We start from the raw sequence: 18,317 nt of genomic DNA on the forward strand, positions 1-18,317 counted from the left end.
TTTGAAAAGGTAGCAAGCAATTGTAATTATACAAGAGAAAGCAACATAAGATATTTTTGGAAACAAGGAGGGAAAATTATCACTATTTGCAACTGAGTCTATGATAAACCTAGAAACTCCGAGACAATCAAAAGGAAATTTTTTAAATGCTAGGATGTGGAGAAATAGAAACACTTTTACACTGTTGGTGGGACTGTAAACTAGTTCAACCATTGTGGAAGTCAGTGTGGCGATTCCTCAGGGATCTTGAACTAGAAATACCATTTGACCCAGCCATCCCATTACTGGGTATATACCCAAAGGATTATAAATCATGCTGCTATAAAGATACATGCACATGTATGTTCATTGTGGCACTATTCACAATAGCAAAGACTTGGAACCAAGCCAAATGTCCAACAATGATAGACTGGATTAAGAAAATGTGGCACATATACATCATGGAATACTATGCAGTCATAAAAAATGATGAGTTCATGTCCTTTGTAGGGACATGGATGAAGCCGGAAACCATCATTCTCAGCAAACTATCGCAAGGACAAAAAAACCAAACACTGCATGTTCTCACTCATAGGTGGGAATTGAACAATGAGAACACATGGACACAGGAGGGGGAACATCACACACTGGAGACTGATGTGGGGTAAGGGGAGTGGGGAGGGATAGCATTAGGTGATATACCTAACATTAAATGACGAGTTAATGGGTGCAGCACACCAACATGGCACATGTCTACATATGTAACTAACCTGCACGTTGTGCACATATACCCTAAAACTTAAAGTATAATAAAAAAATTTTTAAAAAAGAGAAGTTACTGACCCAGGAGTATGAGACTTTTACACCCATGAATCTGACATACACGGAGTTATATAAGGGTGGGAAAAACCCTGTATCAAATGGTGCATTAAAAATATTTATTCACCTTCAAAAAAAATTAAATGCTTTAAAATATTGAAATAAGTAAATTAGCTGTTTATGAAATTAATTTACTAATTTTATTTTATTTCTCTTATAAAATAAAAGCCCTTTAGATAATAAGGTAAAAGGATAAATTCTGATTTAGAATAGCAACTTAAAAAGTTAAAGTCTCATGAACAAACTGGGTAAAAACCGTTATGTGCTCTCTATGAATAAAGACTTAATACTCCACCAAAGGGCACAAAACCTGCCACATACTTTCCAGAAGTGTTGTAACATTTTACACTCCCATCAACTTTGTATGAGAGTTCTGATTGTTCAAAATTCCCACTTGTTGCCTGTCATTTTGAATTTTATTTTAACCATTCTGAGTAATGTGCAATGTTATGTCATTCTGAAATAAACTAGGTATTGAAGAAACATACCTAAAAATAATGAGAGCCATCTATGAGGAACCCACAGCCAACATCATACTGAATGAGCCAAAGCTGAAAGCATTCCCCTTGAAAACTGGCCCAAAACAAGAATGCCCTTTCTCACCACTACTATTCAACATAGGATTGGAAGTAATATTGGCTGGAGCAATCAGCCAACAGAAGGAAATAAAGGGCATCCAAATAGGAAGAGAGAAATTTACACTATCCTTGTTTGCAGACAAGGTTTCTATATCTAGAAACCCCCATAGTCTGCCCAAAAGCTTCTTCAGCTGATAAACAACTGCAACAGAGTCTCAGAATACAAAAATCAATGTACAAAAATCACCAGCATTCTTATACACAAACAACAGTCAAGCCAAGAGCCAAATCAGAAATGCAATCCCATTCACAATTGCCTCAAAGAGAATAAAATACCTAGGAATAGAACTAACTAGGGAAGTGAAGGATCTCTGTAATGAGAACTACAAAAACACTGCTCAAAGAAATTTGAGATGACACAAACAAATGAAAAAACATTCCATGCTCATGGATAGGAAGAATAAATATTGTTAAAATGGCCATACTCTGCCTGTATTAGTCAGGGTTCTCTAGAGGGACAGAACTAATGGAATGTACATATATATTTCACACAATAGGCCGTCTGCAGGCTGAGGAGGAAGGAGAGTCAGTCCAAGTTCCAAAGCTGAAGAACTTAGAATCTGATGTTTCAGGGCAAGAAGCATCCAGCATGGGAGAAAGATGTAGGCTGGGAGGCTAGGCCAGTCTCTCTTCAGATTTTTCTGCCTGGTTATATTTTAACCATGCTGGCAGCTGATTAGATTGTTTCCACCCAGATTAAGGGTGGGTCTGCCTTTCCTGGCCCACTGACTCAAATGTTAATCTTTTTGGGAACACCCTTACAGACATGCCCAGGATCAATACCTTGTATCCTTCAATCCAATCAAGTTGACACTCAGTATTAACCATCACACTGCCCAAAGCAATTTAACACTTCAAAGTTATTCCTATCAAACTACCAATGACATTCTTCACAGAACTAGAAAACAAACTATTTTAAAATTCATATGGAATCACAACAGAACCTGAATAGCCAAGGCAATCCTAAGTAAAAAGAACAAAGCTGGAAGTACCATGCTACCCAACTTCAAACTATACTACAGAGCTTCAGTAACCAAAACAGCATGGTACTGGTACAAATATAGGCACATAGACCAATGGAACAGAATAGAGAGCCCAGAAATAAGGCCACACACCTACAACTTCTGATCTTCAAAATAGCTGACAAAAACAAGTAATGGGGAAAGGACTCCCTATTCAATAAATGGTGCTGGGCTAATTGGCTAGCCATATGCGGAAGATAGAAACTGGACCCCTTCCTCACACCATATACAAAAAATCAACTCATGCTGGATTAAAGACTTATATGTAAAACCCAAAACTATAAAATCCTTGGAAGATAACCTAGGAAATACCATTCTGGACAGAGGAACTGGCAAAGATTTTATGATGAAGTTGCCAAAAGCAATTGCAACAAAAGTAAATTTGACAAATGGAATCTAATTAAACTAAAAAGTTTCTCATAGCAAAAGAAACTATCAACAGAATAAACAGACAACCTATAGAATAGGAGAAAGTTTTTGCAAACTATTTGTTCTTTATAGATGCTGGATATTAGACCTTTGCATCTGACAAAAGTCTAATATCCAGTATCTGTAAGGAACTTAAACAAACGTACAAGAAAAAACAAAAGACCCCATTGAAAAGTGGGCAAAGGACATGAACAGACACTTTTCAAAAGAAGACATACATGCAGCCAACAAGCATATGAAAAAAAGCTCAACATCACTGACCATTAGAGAAATGCAAATCAAAACCACAATGAGAGACCATCTCACACCAGTCCAAACGACTATTATTAAAAAGTCAAAAAATAACAGATGCTAGTGAGGTTGCAGAGAAAAGGGAACACTTATACACCGTTGGTAGGCGTGTAAATTAATTCAACCATTGTGAAAGCAGCGTGGTATTTCCTCAAAGATCTAAAAACAGAACTACCGATCACGCACCTCCCCTCTGCCTGCCGCCATGTACCGCTACGTGGGCGAAGTGCTGCTGCTGGGCCTGGCAGCTGCCCTGGGCTCCGCGGCCGCGGACTCGGCTAGGTTGCTGGGCCGGGCCCGGGGACAGCCCGCCGCCGCCCCGCAGCCGGGGCTCGCATTGGCCGCCCGGCGCCACTACAGCGACGCGGTGGCCGACCGCGAGGACGACCCCAACTTCCTCAAGATGGTGGAGGGCTTCTTCTATCGCGGCGCCAGCATCGTGGAGGACAAGCTGGTGGAGGACCTGAGGACCCGGGAGAGCGAGGAGCAGAAGCGGAACCGGGTGCACGGCATCCTGCGGATCATCAAGCCCTGCAACCGTGTGCTGAGTCTCTCCTTCCCTATCCGGCGTGACGACCGCTCCTGGGAGGTCATCTAAGGCTACCGGGCCCAGCACAGCCAGCACTGCACACCCTGCAAGGGAGGTATCCATTACAGCACTGATGTGAGTGTAGATGAAGTAAAAACTTTGGCTTCTCTGATGACATACAAGTGTGCAGTGGTTGATGTGCCGTTTGGGGGTGCTAAAGCTGGTGTTAAGATCAATCCCAAGAACTATACCGATAATGAATTGGAAAAGATCACAAGGAGGTTCACCATGGAACTAGCAAAGAAGGGCTTTATTGGTCCTGGCATTGATGTGCCTGCTCCAGACATGAGCACAGGTGAGCGGGAGATGTCCTGGATCGCTGATACCTATGTCAGCACCATAGGGCACTACGATATTAATGCACACGCCTGTGTTACTGGTAAACCCATCAGCCAAGAGGGCATCCATGGACGCATCTCTGCTGCTGGCCGTGGTGTCTTCCATAGGATTGAAAACTTCATCAGTGAAGCTTCTTACATGAGCATTTTAGGAATGACACCAGGGTTTGGAGATAAAACATTTGTTGTTCAGGGATTTGGTAATGTGGGCCTACACTCTATGAGATATTTACATCGTTTTGGTGCTAAGTGTATTGCTGTTGGTGAGTCTGATGGGAGTATATGGAATCCAGATGGTATTGACCTAAAGGAACTGGAAGACTTCAGATTGCAACATGGGTCCATTCTGGGCTTCCCCAAGGCAAAGCCCTATGAAGGAAGCATCTTGGAGGCCGACTGTGACATACTGATCCCGGCTGCCCGTGAGAAGCAGTTGACCAAATCCAGCGCAGCCAGAGTCAAAGCCAAGATCATTGCTGAAGGTGCCAACGGGCCAATCACTCCAGAAGCTGACAAGGTCTTCCTGGAGAGAAACATTATGGTTATTCCAGATCTCTATTTGAATGCTGGAGGAGTGACAGTATCTTACTTTGAGTGGCTGAAGAATCTAAATCATGTCAGCTATGGCTGTTTGACCTTCAAATATGAAAGGGATCCTAACTACCACTTGCTCATGTCTGTTCAAGAGAGTTTAGAAAGAAAATTTGGAAAGCACGGTGGAACTATTCCCATTGTACCCACGGCAGAGTTCCGAGACAGGATATCGGGTGCATCTGAGAAAGACATCATGCACTCTGGCTTGGCGTACACAATGGAGCATTCTGCCAGGCAAATTATGCGCACACACATGAAGTATAACCTGGGATTGGACCTCAGAACAGCTGCCTATGTCAATGCCATTGAGAAAGTCTTCAAAGTGTACAGTGAAGCTGGTGTGAGCTTCACATAGATGGATCATGGCTGACTTCCTCACTATCCTCTTCAAGTGTAACTTCTGCAGACCTATCACAAGTTTACATGTAACCACAGAAATCCCTTTCTCTCCTGACTCATTAATAATGGATACCATTCTCAACAAGTCAATCCAAATCAGCCCGTTGAGAAAGAAATTAAGGTTAGGGGATCATGTACAAGCTGAGTGTGAAAGTAGAAATCACCTACACCAGAGAGCCATTTTGGTATTTTGCCTTTAAATAAAAAGCCTCCTCCATCTGGCTGTGCAGCCTTGCTCTGTGGCTTTTCCCAACACAATCAGTGCTAGTGCTGGGGAAGGGATAGTCAAGAGCACTCAGTTGCTTACTTATTTTGCTCTGGGTGAGTCTGGGACACGCTGTAACTTTAACACATTTAAGAAGTAGGTGTGTGGCCTTTTCAGAAGGTGGCATGGTCCTCAAGTGAGTTCTTAGTATTTTATATCAGCAAAATAACTCAATTTTGCAGGTCGCAAACAGATATAAAAGCTGTTTCTGTTTATGAATTTTATTCTTTTAGAATAGAGTAAGTACATGCTGCTGTAATAAAATTGCCTTTAATCACTTAACAAGCCTAACCTTGACTCAAACCGTGAATGCCTATAGAAATAATAAATGAAAAAAACTAGCATTTTTATATCATAAAACAATGTCATTTATAGCTTATCATTCATGTATTGTTGTCCAGCAGACATTAAAAGCCCTGTGGATAATTATCTTCATACCTGCAAAATGGTGGAGGCTATTTTCGTTAAAACTGTCAGAATTTGCTTACTATAATTATGACACAGTCCAAAGAAGGCAGTAATCTTTTTATCATGTTAACTAATTGTTCTCTTTTGAAGATCTATGGTTGACTAATTAAACAATAATTCAAGTAGAGTGTCCCAGAAAAAAACCACTTGGGCTCCCTGTTTGGAGTCTGGCTGGCTCTGAGCATTGCCAATGGCCCCTACTCACCTGACTTTGTATCCTCTCCTTTTAGAGGCTTTGCATTCTGCACCCAGCTTCACTAACAGTGGGCTGAAAACAACCTTGGGTTGAGTGTTTCATTTGGGAGTTATTTGGCCAGGGCCTTTTGAACAGTAGTGTCCCCATGAAGTGCTAGATAATATATGTGTAAGAATCAGCTTTTATTTTTTTTAACTATAACACCCTTCAGAAATTTCTAACTACTTTGTAACTGCATGGCTTAACCTGGTGATAAAAGCAGTTATTAAAAGTCTACGTTTTACCAAAAAAAAAAAAAAACAAAACAGAACTACCATTTGAACCAGCAATACCATTACTGGGTATATACTCAAAGAAATATAAATCATTCTATCATAAAGACACATGCACATGTATGGTCACTGCAGCACTATTCACAATAGCAAAGACATGCAATCATCCTAAATCCCCAACAATGGTAGACTGGATAAAGAAAATGCAGTACATATGCACCATAGAATACTCTGCAGCCATAAAAATGAATGAGATCATATCCTTTGCAGGAACATGGATGGAGCTGGAGGCCATTATCCTTAGCAAACTAACACAAGAACAGAAAGCCAAATACCACATATTCTCACTTATAAGTGGAAGCTAAATGATTAGAACAGATGAATATATAGAAGGGAACAGCAGACACGGGATTACCAGAGGGTGAAGAGTAGGAGGAGGAGAGGATCAGAAAAAAGAATTAATGAGTCCTAGGCTTAATATTTGGGTAACAAAATAATGTGTACAACAAACTTCTATGACACGGGTTTACCTGTGTAACAAACTTGCACATATACCACTGAACTTAAAATAAAAGTTAAAAAAAATGATGTTAAGCAACTTAGTTATTCATATATCTCCTTTTCTGAAGTATCTGTTCAATTTTTGCCCATTTTTGTTAGGTTATGTGTCTTTTTTAAATTATTGAGTTATAAAAGTTCTTTATCATGAATAACATATTTTTCTAGAAAGATTTTTCAGAATTTTTTCTCTCAGCTGTGGCAAGGATTCCTTCCTTTCTCTTTCTCTTCCATACTTCCTTTCTATCATTTTTGTATAAACACCTACAGCTCTATACTACCTTTTAAGCACTGATTTAACTACATTCAATTAGTTATGATGTTTTATTTTCATTATCAGTTTTCAAATTTTGCCACGTTTGGGCATTATCTAGACATCATATTGTTATTGATTTCTTTGCATCATTCAATTGTTGTCAGAGAACATACTTTGTGTGGTTTCAATAGTTTCAAATTTATTGAGACTATTTTCCATCATATTATGTCTTCATGAAGGTAGATGTGCAATTGAAAAAGAATAGGTATTCTGCAGTTGTAAGGCATAATGTTTTGTAAGTATCAATTATCTCAAGATGGTTAACAGTACTTTTCTGATCTTCTATATCATCATGTATTTTTTATCAAGTTATTCTATCAATTACTAAAAAACGAGTATTAAAATCTCCAACTATCTGTGGATTTGTTTCTCTCTCCCTCTAGTCCTGACAATTTTGAAGCTCTGTTATTATATATATTTATCATTTTTGTTTTTTATTAAAAAGTTTATTTTTTCCTTAAAAAACAGTCACAGAAAAGGAAAATTATAACTTTTCTCTAGACACTGCCATTCCTGAGCATAATTTATGGAACTACAAATCCATCTTTCTACCGAAGTAAGGTAAAGCCAACACAGAAAATGGACAGTTAGAGAGACGAAATGAACATGGGTCATGCAGACGATCCACTGAATTCATCAGTCCTGTAGATGCCTTGCACTCCCACTTACATTATCCAATATTTTTTATTTATAAACCTAAATTATTGGGCCGGGCGCGGTGGCTCACGTCTGTATTCCTAGCACTTTGGGAGGCCAAAGCGGGCGGATCATGAGGTTAGGAGATCGAGACCATCCTGGCTAACACGGTGAAACCCCGTCTCTACTAAAAAATAATAATAATAATACAAAAAATTAGCCGGGCTTGGTGGCGGGCGCCTGTAATCCCAGCTACTCAGGAGGCTGAGGCAGGCGAATCGCTTGAACCCAGGAGGCTGAGGTTGCAGTGAGCCGAGATCGCGCCACTGCACTCCAGCCTGGGCAACAGAGTGAGACTCCATCTCAAAATAAAATAAAATAAGCCTAAAGTATTTTTTTGGTATTCAGAAAAGCATGTATTATAATTCTGGTATTCTAAGTTGACAGTTTTTCTCATATATAGGTGCTTTACAGAATTTATTTATGATTTAGAAAATTGGTAAGCTTTCAGTTTGATGCATATTGCATTATATTTGTTTTACACATAAAACAATAAGAAATAGGCCCCAGTTAGTGTTTTTACATAGAATGTTTTATTTTTCGGACTAAATTATAGACTTTCAGATTATAGATATCAAGCAGTAGTTGCCTGTGTTGTATTGTTTTTCAAGCACGCTTACGAGATTGTACAGTAAAGGATCTGGAAGCAAATGAAACAAAGCAACAGTCACATGTTATAAAGGTGGTAGTGTTCACCCAGGTTCCATAGGGTCCACTGCATTCTCCAGCCTCCCTCATAGGACAGCCATGTGATCAGGAGCCTAGGGCTATGTGATTATTCTTGACCAATGAGTTTGAAAAGAAAGCAATGTGTGTCACTATTAATCTGGGGGTATTTAAAGGCAATACAAATTCCATGTCTTTCTTCCCCTGCTGCGGCAACTGCCCTATGTATAAGAAAAAGAATATTTGGATGATTTCAACTTCAATTATTTGCATTATTCTTCTTGAATATAAACACTCCAGATTATTACTATAGACATTTCCTAGACAATTTCTCCCCACAGGGAGGTTCTCTGAAATTACAGAGCTGGACAGGGAAGAAAGGCCCAGAATCCTAGAAGTCATGAATTAGTTATGTAAAAATGTTTTGAAGGTTAATGATCCTTACAATCAGACTCAGATAAAAACGGCCCCTCTCAGGTTCCCCTTTCTGTGCCCTTCTTCCCATGGGCAGTGCCTATCAGAGGCTCCTCTTCTCTCCCAGTGGCATCTGCTTTAGAACAATCCCTGCTGCCGGTGTCAATAAGGTTTAAGCCCTTCTTAGGGGGCCATTTGCATCTAGACAAACTTCTAACTGTTGGGACATATCCCAGCTGGGAAGGACTGAAATCCACCAACTTCCTTGGCATTTGTGCCTTTCTTTCCAGTCCAGATGAAATCATTAAAACACTCTTTTTTCACTTTTAAGAAGAAGAGACAGTTGGCCCATATGACAGCAAATAACTACTGATTAACTTTCCATTTAAACTGTTGATTTTGTCTAATGGCATGAAAGAGAATTTCAAACACAGGCACGTGGTGGGATTTGTTAGCAGTCAGGAAGCTCAGTGAAGATTCAAGAGAGGAAGAAGACTGACTGGAGTCTCAGTTTTACTTTCTTTTTCTCTTGGAGCTGAGCTATAAGACAACAGGACTGAACAGGGAGCCAACTGTTTCTTTACACAGTAAATCAGGTAAGCCTAGATTTATGAAAAGGTCTGCAGTGTTGATTTCTAGGTCCCAAGCCATGCACAAACGTTTTCATTTTTCTTAGAACAAATTTGTCCTATTTTAAGAGAAGCAATTTAGAGTGACTGCCTTTTCCTTAAGTGAAGCCAGTTTACAGGAAACCGATGTAATTTACTTTACACATTACTGGCAAAGAAAGAATTTCCATAGTATAAAGCCAATAAAAAGTGCTAACTGGGAAGAATTTGGGCATTAACCTGTGGCTTTCAGTTTTCTGTGCTTGTAGGCTTGGTCTATGCCTGCCAGATTTAAGCAAGAGAAACTAGCTGATGAAAACGTACTGATATTTCTCACTCCATAGTAGTTCCTACATTGCAAGGGCTTCATAACCAGTGGCTGTTGGGGAATGAGAAAAATTCAAGCAATTAATAGATCAAGTGAAGTGTATTTCTGGCTTAAAGGACTGCACGGTTTCCCAGAGTCATAATCTTCATTCACTGAGTCTCTCAGCAAAGACTCAACATGAGGGAGGAGGTTTGGAGAGAGTAGAGGAGGGAAGGAGGCAAGGTGGGAAAAGAAAGAGAGGGAAAGGGAGGACTGAGCCTCAGGTGTAAGGGAAGGCACACCTACAAAGAAAGGTGACAGAAGGGAAGAGTGTGCAGGCAAAACAAAAACAGAAGGGAGCCGGGCTGATCTGTGAGAGGACGGGAGGAAGAAAGCGAGAGAGAGCTGGGCGTGAGGCTTACGAATGAAACCCTCTTCTCAGCTCCTCAGCAAGTGATTCCAGTTCTCTGTAAAGTATGAAGTCATTCCTTTCCCACCCACCTTGTCCCTTATGAGTAGACAAATGAAACATGGTTGTTTAGAAATATAAGGATCTTGGCCTAGCGCGGTGGCTCACACTTTTAATTCCAGAACTTTGGGAGGCCGAGGCTGGTGGATCATTTGAGGTCAGGAGTTCGAGACCAGCCTGGCCAACATGGTGAAACCCTGTCTCTACTAAAACTACAAAAATTAGACGGGCATGGTGGTGCACACCCATAATCCCAGCTACTCGGGAAGCTGAGGCAGGAGAATCACTTGAACCCAGGATGTGGAGGTTGCAGTGAGCCAAGATCGCACCACTGCACTCCAGCCTGGGTGACAGAGTGAAACTGTGTTTCAAAAAAAAAAAAAAGAAAGAAAAAGAAAAAGAAAAGAAAAGAAATATAAGAATTTTTCATGATTTAGAACTGAAAAATAAGTTTCTTGTCTCTCTGTTTCTCAGGAACAGCAATGGACCAAAATGAACACAGTCACTGGGGTAAGAAAGTGACTTCACGTATGTGTGTGTGTGTGTGTGTGTGTGTGTGTGTGTGTGTGTGTGTGTTTGGCTCTCCTGATGATGTTGGGGCAAAATAAACAAGGGTGAAGGATCTTATTCTAACTCCCACAACTACCACCACCAGCAGCTGAAAATTGTGGGGTTTTGTTTTGGTTGGTTGGTTGTTTGTTTGTTTTGAGACAGTCTCTCTCTCTGTCACCCAGGCCGGAGTGCAGTGGCGCAATCTCAGCTAACTGCAACCTCCACCTCCCAGGTTCAAGTGATTCTCCTGCCTCAGCCTCCCGAGTAGCTGGGACTAAAGGCACACACCACCACGCCCAGCTAATTTGTTTTTGTATTTTTAGTAGAGACGGGGTTTCACCATATTGGTCAGGCTGGTCTCAAACTCCTGACCTTGTGATCCACTCACCTCGGCCTCCCAAAGTGCTGGAATTACAGGCATGAACCACAAGTCTGGCTCGAAAATTGTTAAAATACTCACCAGGATCCAAAATATGCATCCAGGCTTTTCCCTTATGCACAAATCTTTCAGATCTCTTTGAAATACTCCTTCTCCTACCATTCAGTCTTCTCTTCCTTCTCTCACATTTCTATAGGTTCTTTGTGTGTGTGTGTGTCTCTCTCTCTGTCTTTCTGTCTGTCTCTATCATTCCCTTCTCTTCCCTTGTCCTTTCTCTCTCTCTCCTCTTCTTGCACCTGTTTCTGCTATCCGTATGGTATGGGCATCTCTCACTCTGTATCTTGACCTCCCCTTTCCCACTCCCTCCCCCTCACTCTCTGCCCCTCACCAGCCCTGTCTTCAGTCTCTTACATCAAGAAGAGCCCAGATCTTCCTCCTTACCAAGTTCCCTTCACACTCAACCCTCACCTGTGAGAAATAGGAGGTCTCTGGCTTCATTGTGTATGGAACTTGTTTATTGATCAAGCTGAACTCTGAGATCCAAATGAGAAACAACTTTTTTTCCTCCCAGCCACTGCCTCTTATTATGCAACCCTGATTTCCTTTTGTTTTGGTTGGGGGGTGGAGGGGATGGAGTCTGGCTCTGTGGCCCAGGCTGGAGTGAATTGGTGCAATCTCAGCTCACTGCAACCTCTGCCTCTCAGGTTCAAGTGATTATCCTGCCTCAGCCTCCTGAGTAGCTGGGATTACAGGCATGTGTCATCATGCCTGGCTAATTTTTATATTTTTAGTAGAGACAGGGTTTCACCATGTTGGCCAGGCTGATCTCAAATTCCTGACCTCAAGTGATCTGCCCACCTCGGCCTCCCAAAGTGCTGGGATTACAGGCGTGAGCCACCGCGCCTGGCCACAATCTTGATTTATTGATGCCATCTCAGGCAGTTGCCTTTCTGATTAATAGAGACTAGAAGAATAGTCTATTAAAGTCACTATGACACATGTATCAGGTGTTGTACTGTTCGGTGCCGTCTAACATCAAACTTACATTCAATTTGAGTTTCTCCTTCCTCTACCTCAGCCTCAGCCTGAACTCTGGGACCTTCCAAAAGTCCTCCTCTCCCTTCCAGCTCTGCCCCCTCAACCCTCATGCTAGTCCCTCCTTCCCCATCAGGCAGGAGGATGGGTGACTGGAGAAAGAAGGTGGAGTGCTTGAGTCCTATTGTCCTTGCAGTCATCTCCTGGCTGGTCCTCACCGCCATCCCATGCCCCATTACAGCAGACACCCTCCACTGTGCCAGAACACTGTGGATTCCCCACAGGGTTAAGTTGCACGCTTCCCGCCAGAGGCTGTGCCCTCTCTGGCTGAATTCTCCAACTAGGCCTCTGCTCCAACCCTCATGGCACCCCTGGCTTCCTCTTACTATTGCACTCCCCTTGCCATACAAGGCAGGCCTTTGGACAGGGCCTCATCAAGGCAGCTGTGCCTAGTTCTTTTCTGTAAGATCCCTTCTGTGCATGGGAAACCCCCTAAGCCATTGCTGCTTACTTCTTATGCTGGTCTCTTAGGTGGTTCTAGTCAGCCTTCAAAATTTCGAATTCTCCAGAAAGGAAATAGACACCAATTTCCACGTTTATACGTGTCTCCAAACTTCGGGTTACATCTACCTCCTCCCAAACATTTGCTCAAGAATTCTCTTCACTTTGCTGCACTTGGATAGGCTTACCAGTTTCTGTCATTCAGCAGACACCCATCTGGGAAATGACCTACCTATTTCTCAACTTTGGTGACATGCCCAATATTTATGAGTGGGTGTTTTAGAGACCCTCTCACTTGACTTTGGATGCAGAGAATTCTCTTCCCTATACCCTCCCCATGGGAGAGAATGAGGTAGCACTCCCTAGGAGGCCAGCAACTCAGGACTCCCACCGCTTCTGTTCAATGACTCCCTTGATTTCTGTTTTCATAGGCGAGAGGAAGGTTAAAGGTGCAATTTGGCCGCCTCTAAGCAAGCTCCAGCGTGGTGTATCAGGAGCTGCCTGGCTGCTGTTTTCAGAATATAGAAATGTGTAATGTAATGCCTGCTTCCTTTTAAGTAAAAATGTCCATTGCATGTCTACTGTGAGGCCATAACTTCACTGGCCTACAGAAAATAAGATTAAATGTCCATAAATTTTGGCCAATTTGGCTGGAAGAGAAAATACTTAAATATATGCAACAAGTGTTGGCGTAGCAGCATGGCAAAGCACTAATACTTCAGGCATAGAAAACGGGCAGGTTCAAATGCCAGCTTTTTCATTTACAAAACTGGTTACTTTTAGTAACTCTAAGTTCTTGGGGAAGTTGCAGATTTATGTGTAAAATAAGGTGAATAAAAGGAACCCATGGGTAAAAAGGTTGACAAACCCTTTCCCTTTCTGCCTGAGAATTTAATCTTTGGTTAAATGTTTTAGCTCCGATTCTCTAATAATTTAATAAGAGTAAAATGTCTATAACATTATTAGGAACTTTGCTTATGGTTGAAAACTTCTCTTGATGGGTGAATTATATCTATGCTAGAAGAACTATAAATACATGCTAGGAAGCTATGTTTCGAACTTCCCCGAGCAGGGTGACTCTTGTAACTCTCATGCTCCTTGCAGGGAATCTGGAAGCTAAACCCCGGAGTTGCTACAAGAGACACTGGCTCCTGTGAGTCCAGGTGGCTTCTATAACTGCTCAAGATGCCATCTCCTTGCCCTGGGACCTCCCTAGGTGACAGTTTGCAGTGTTCCATGAATTGCTGCATAGACTTCCACTAGGTGAAAGGCCCAACATTGTCCCTCTGGCAAGTGAAGTTTTCCATTCTTCTGAGTAGACTAGTGTCCCAGTGAGGCCCATGGCAGTCCTGTGAGCCCGAGAGGTCATTTGAACCAACTAAGAACAAGACCCCTGGTGGACATTGCATCACCTAACCCTAAATCATATCATTGCTAGGAGGAGTAAATTAGGTAATGCAGGTAAACCACTTGGAACAGATCCTGGTACATTAAAAGTGCTCAATAAATGGTAGATTTCACTAACTATTTAGGTGACTCTGTCCAAGTTACTTAACCCTTGCATACAAGTTACTTCCTCTATAAGGAGGTTGCTATAAACAATCCTAGCCTAATTTTCACCAAGTGCTTAAGTGCACCAGCACTCTTTTAAGTTCTTTACATATATTAACTTATTTAATCCTTTTTTTTTTTTAGGAAAAATTTTTTTTTAAATTATTATTATTATTATACTTTAGGTTTTATGGTACATGTGCACAATGTGCAGGTAAGTTACATATGTATACATGTGCCATGCTGGTGCGCTGCACCCACTAACTCGTCACCTAGCATTAGGTATATCTCCCAATGCTATCCCTCCCCCCTCCCCCCACCCCACAACAGTCCCCGAAGTGTGATGTTCCCCTTCCTGTGTCCATGTGTTCTCATTGTTCAAAACTTATTTAATCCTTAGAACACCACCACATGGAGTAAACCATCATCTTCTCCAGATGCAGAGAAATTAATCAGTTGTCCAAGATCATATGACTAGCAAAGGAAAGACAATTAAAACTAAGCAATCCAGCTCCAAATTCTTTTTTTCTTCACCACTGCATGCTGCCTCTCAGAAAGCTCATTTTCTTTGTACAGTCTAAGTTCTTTCTAAGCTCTGATATTCTGTAGTCAATGTAGACTTTCTTTCTCCAACTTTCTCTCTGCAACATGAGAGTAAGGAACAGCTAAACCCCAAAAGGCAATGGGCTTAGCAGGAGAGTCTTAGTTTGTTTGGATATTCCCTCCAGAAAGATTCTTCTGTTATCATGGTATTCCATTTCATTCATATAGGTCAAATGTTCCTCCCTTACAGTAAAGGAATCAAGGGGTTAACCCTCAAGAGCCAGAGTCACCCTTGCCTTGCAAGTTAAATTGCTCCTCTCTCCACTACAAAGCTGCATCTTGATTCTTCCATGAACCCACCCTAGACAAGTCATTCCTTTCACTGCCATATGGACCAGCAGAAATGGCACCATGGCTCCTATGCCTTCCCCTTTTATGTGTCTGAAACACATTTTTTCCCTAAAGCCTCAAGCTCGTTCATACCTCTGTCCCCATTCACTCCTCTCCCCAGAACCTTACCCATGTTGAAGGGAAATGGGGAAGAAGAGAGGGAAGTTTACCATATTCTGTGACTATTTTATACAAAAATTATGCCATCCTTTCTAAGCAAAATTATGATATCCTTTATAAGATATCAGTTGTTTCTTCACTAATAAAAATAATTTTACTCTGCTCATTTTAACATTTTGCTGGTCCAGCCACTTCCCTGGTAGTCATGACCCCACTCTGCCCAGCCAAGGTCAAAGTAGCAACGTCTGGCGTTGAAACAGAGCCAGGTCACTTGGCCCACATTGAGATGGAACCCATGGCTTTGCCTACACGTCTCTGATCTCCAGAAAACTTTTTTTCTAGAGATCCAGGACTGAGTGATTCAGGCAACCATTACATGGTGAGAAATGTTTCTAAATCCATCTCATCCCCAAGCATGTTTTCCTAGGCTCCAACATGGCAATACCCTGCATTCCTAGAGAAATCAAGTTAGCTTTCATTTCATACATGAAATAGATGTGCTAGTATCTTTTTACATAACGGGGAATACCGCCTTATCATTAAAAATATTCCACTACTGGCCGGGCCCAGTGGCTCACGCCAGTAATCCCAGCACTTTGGGAGGATCACGACGTCAGGAGATCGAGATCACGGTGAAACCCTGTCTCTACTAAAACTACAAAAAAAAAAAAAAAAAAATTAGCCGGGCGCAGTGGTGGGCATCTGTAGTCCTAGCTACTGGGAGGCTGAGGCAGGAGAATGGCGTGAACCTGGGAGGTGGAGCTTGCAGTGAGCCGAGATCACGCCATTGCACTCCAGCCTGGCGACAGAGCGAGACTCCGTCTCAAAAAAAAAAAAAAAAGAAAAAAAGAAATGAAAAGAAAAAAAAATATTCCACTGCCATGATCAGTGTAGTGATAACACAGTAAACTTGCTCCTCACAGGACCACATGCAAAGGGCCAATGTGCCAGCAGATCTGAGCTGAGAATCATCCTGGTGGGCAAAACAGGAACCGGCAAAAGTGCTGCAGGGAACAGCATCCTCAGGAAGCAAGCATTTGAATCGAAGCTGGGTTCCCAGACCTTGACTAAGACTTGCAGCAAAACTCAGGGAAGCTGGGGAAATAGAGAGATTGTCCTTATTGACACACCAGATATGTTTTCTTGGAAGGGCCACTGTGAAGCTCTGTACAAAGAGGTGCAGAGGTGCTACTTGCTCTCTGCACCAGGACCCCATGTGCTGCTCCTGGTGACTCAGCTGGGCCGCTATACCTCACAGGACCAGGAGGCTGCACAGAGGGTGAAGGAGATCTTTGGAGAGGATGCCATGGGACACACAATTGTCCTCTTTACCCACAAGGAAGACCTCAATGGTGGCTCCCTGATGGATTACATGCGTGACTCAGATAACAAAGCCCTAAGCAAGCTTGTGGCAGCATGTGGTGGGCGAATCTGTGCCTTTAATAACCGTGCTGAAGGGAGCAATCAGGATGACCAAGTGAAGGAACTAATGGACTGTATTGAGGATCTGTTGATGGAGAAAAATGGTGATCACTATACCAATGGGCTGTACAACCTAATACAGAGGTCTAAATGTGGACCTGTGGCATCAGATGAAAGATTAAAGGAATTCAAAGAGAGCCTTATAAAGTACATGGAAACTCAAAGAAGTTACACAGCCTTGGCTGAAGCAAATTGCCTAAAAAGAGCCTTAATCAAAACACAACTGTGTGTTTTATTTTGTATTCAGTTGTTTCTCAGATTGCTAATTCTGTTGCTTTGCATACTGCACAGCATGTGCAATTTGTTTTGTTGCTTACTCTTTAGTATGTGCAATTTATTCTGCAGCTTGCTGCTTATTATACCCAAAAAGTTAATGATATTTTTGAGAACAGTTATTAGACTAGAACGCAGGACTCCTAGGTTATAGTTACAGATCCCAGTTATTATTTACTCACTATCATTTAGTGGGCAAATCACAGTGCTTTCCCTGTAAAATGTGGTACCTGAAGTCATATTTGAGATTCTATGAAATGTTTAAATCTTAACATCACTCCAATTATTAATGAACCAAATCATACGATAAGTTACTGTTTGCATTGAAATATAATATCAAAGCCTTTTGAAATCCGTAAACATAAAATTCCTCTCATTTTCAAATATCTAAAGACAGTTTTATGTTTCTAAAATCTCATTTTCTTCTTTCTAGTACTACTATTTCTACTGAATATAATGAAAATGGCAATAAAATAATATTACATAAACTGTAAAGTTCCTTTGATCATATGTTGTTAATTCTCTTCTATAGTTTTCTCCTTAGAAAATGGTAAGTGGACACATGACTCATTTTAGCCAGATTTTAGCCCTGACGTCCTTCAGATTTATCACTGAAACACAGGTAAAGACAAATGTCAGAAAAGATAGCAAATTGGACTGGATATTCTGAAGCATCATCTTGCTAGATGCAAATAGAGGCTACATTTATTAAAAGAAACAGAATTTTTATAATTGATGAGTTCACCAGAAAAATAAAGAAAATTCCAAAGGTGGAGCAAACAATATTTTTTTTTTAAATGAGGGGCATGAACTGGAGTCGAGGCCCATGAGGAATACACGAACAAGGAAGGCAGAGTTGACCGATAGACAAATGCCGGTACCAATCCTAAGATGAAGAAACCAATCTTGGGCTGTCAGTAAAATTGGAGAGCTGATTTGGAGCGTTCTGTATTAATCTAGGCCCTTCCAGGAGACTAAAGTTATCCAAAATTAGTTGAATTCTTGACATCCAGTAGAAGCAAATACAAATCTTCTCTAGAGGAAAACGTCTCCAATTTACTTGAGTATTCAGATGGAATTAATTCAGTAAAGTGAACC

At 41.4% G+C, this 18,317-nt stretch overlaps 2 protein-coding genes across 2 annotated transcripts; both read left to right on the forward strand.

Annotated features, from left to right (window-relative positions):
- The first annotated feature begins 3,443 nt into the window (after positions 1-3,443).
- LOC129040674 (glutamate dehydrogenase 1, mitochondrial-like) lies at positions 3,444-5,432 on the forward strand. Its single transcript, XM_054495444.2, is given in 1 exon segment — positions 3,444-5,432. A coding segment is annotated over 1 exon segment (1,671 nt). The 3' UTR covers positions 5,115-5,432.
- A 4,092-nt stretch (positions 5,433-9,524) lies between these two features.
- On the forward strand, positions 9,525-17,714 carry GIMAP2 (GTPase, IMAP family member 2). The gene is made up of 3 exons (XM_054495846.2): positions 9,525-9,605; positions 10,868-10,903; positions 16,388-17,714. Exons 2-3 carry the CDS (start codon positions 10,876-10,878, stop codon positions 17,371-17,373), a joined length of 1,014 nt encoding a protein of 337 aa, XP_054351821.1. The 5' UTR covers positions 9,525-9,605; positions 10,868-10,875; the 3' UTR covers positions 17,374-17,714.
- The last annotated feature ends 603 nt before the right edge of the window (positions 17,715-18,317 follow it).

The sequence above is a fragment of the Pongo pygmaeus genome, chromosome 6 (assembly GCF_028885625.2).
Source record: "Pongo pygmaeus isolate AG05252 chromosome 6, NHGRI_mPonPyg2-v2.0_pri, whole genome shotgun sequence".
In the NCBI taxonomy this organism is placed as follows: Eukaryota; Metazoa; Chordata; class Mammalia; order Primates; family Hominidae; genus Pongo; species Pongo pygmaeus.

Coding starts and splice junctions, on each gene's coding strand:
- GIMAP2 (XM_054495846.2), top strand. CDS start 10,876: ATGGACCAAAATGAACACAGTCACTGGG. Junction 10,904..16,387: donor AAATGAACACAGTCACTGGG/GTAAGAAAGTGA, acceptor TGCTCCTCACAG/GACCACATGCAAAGGGCCAA.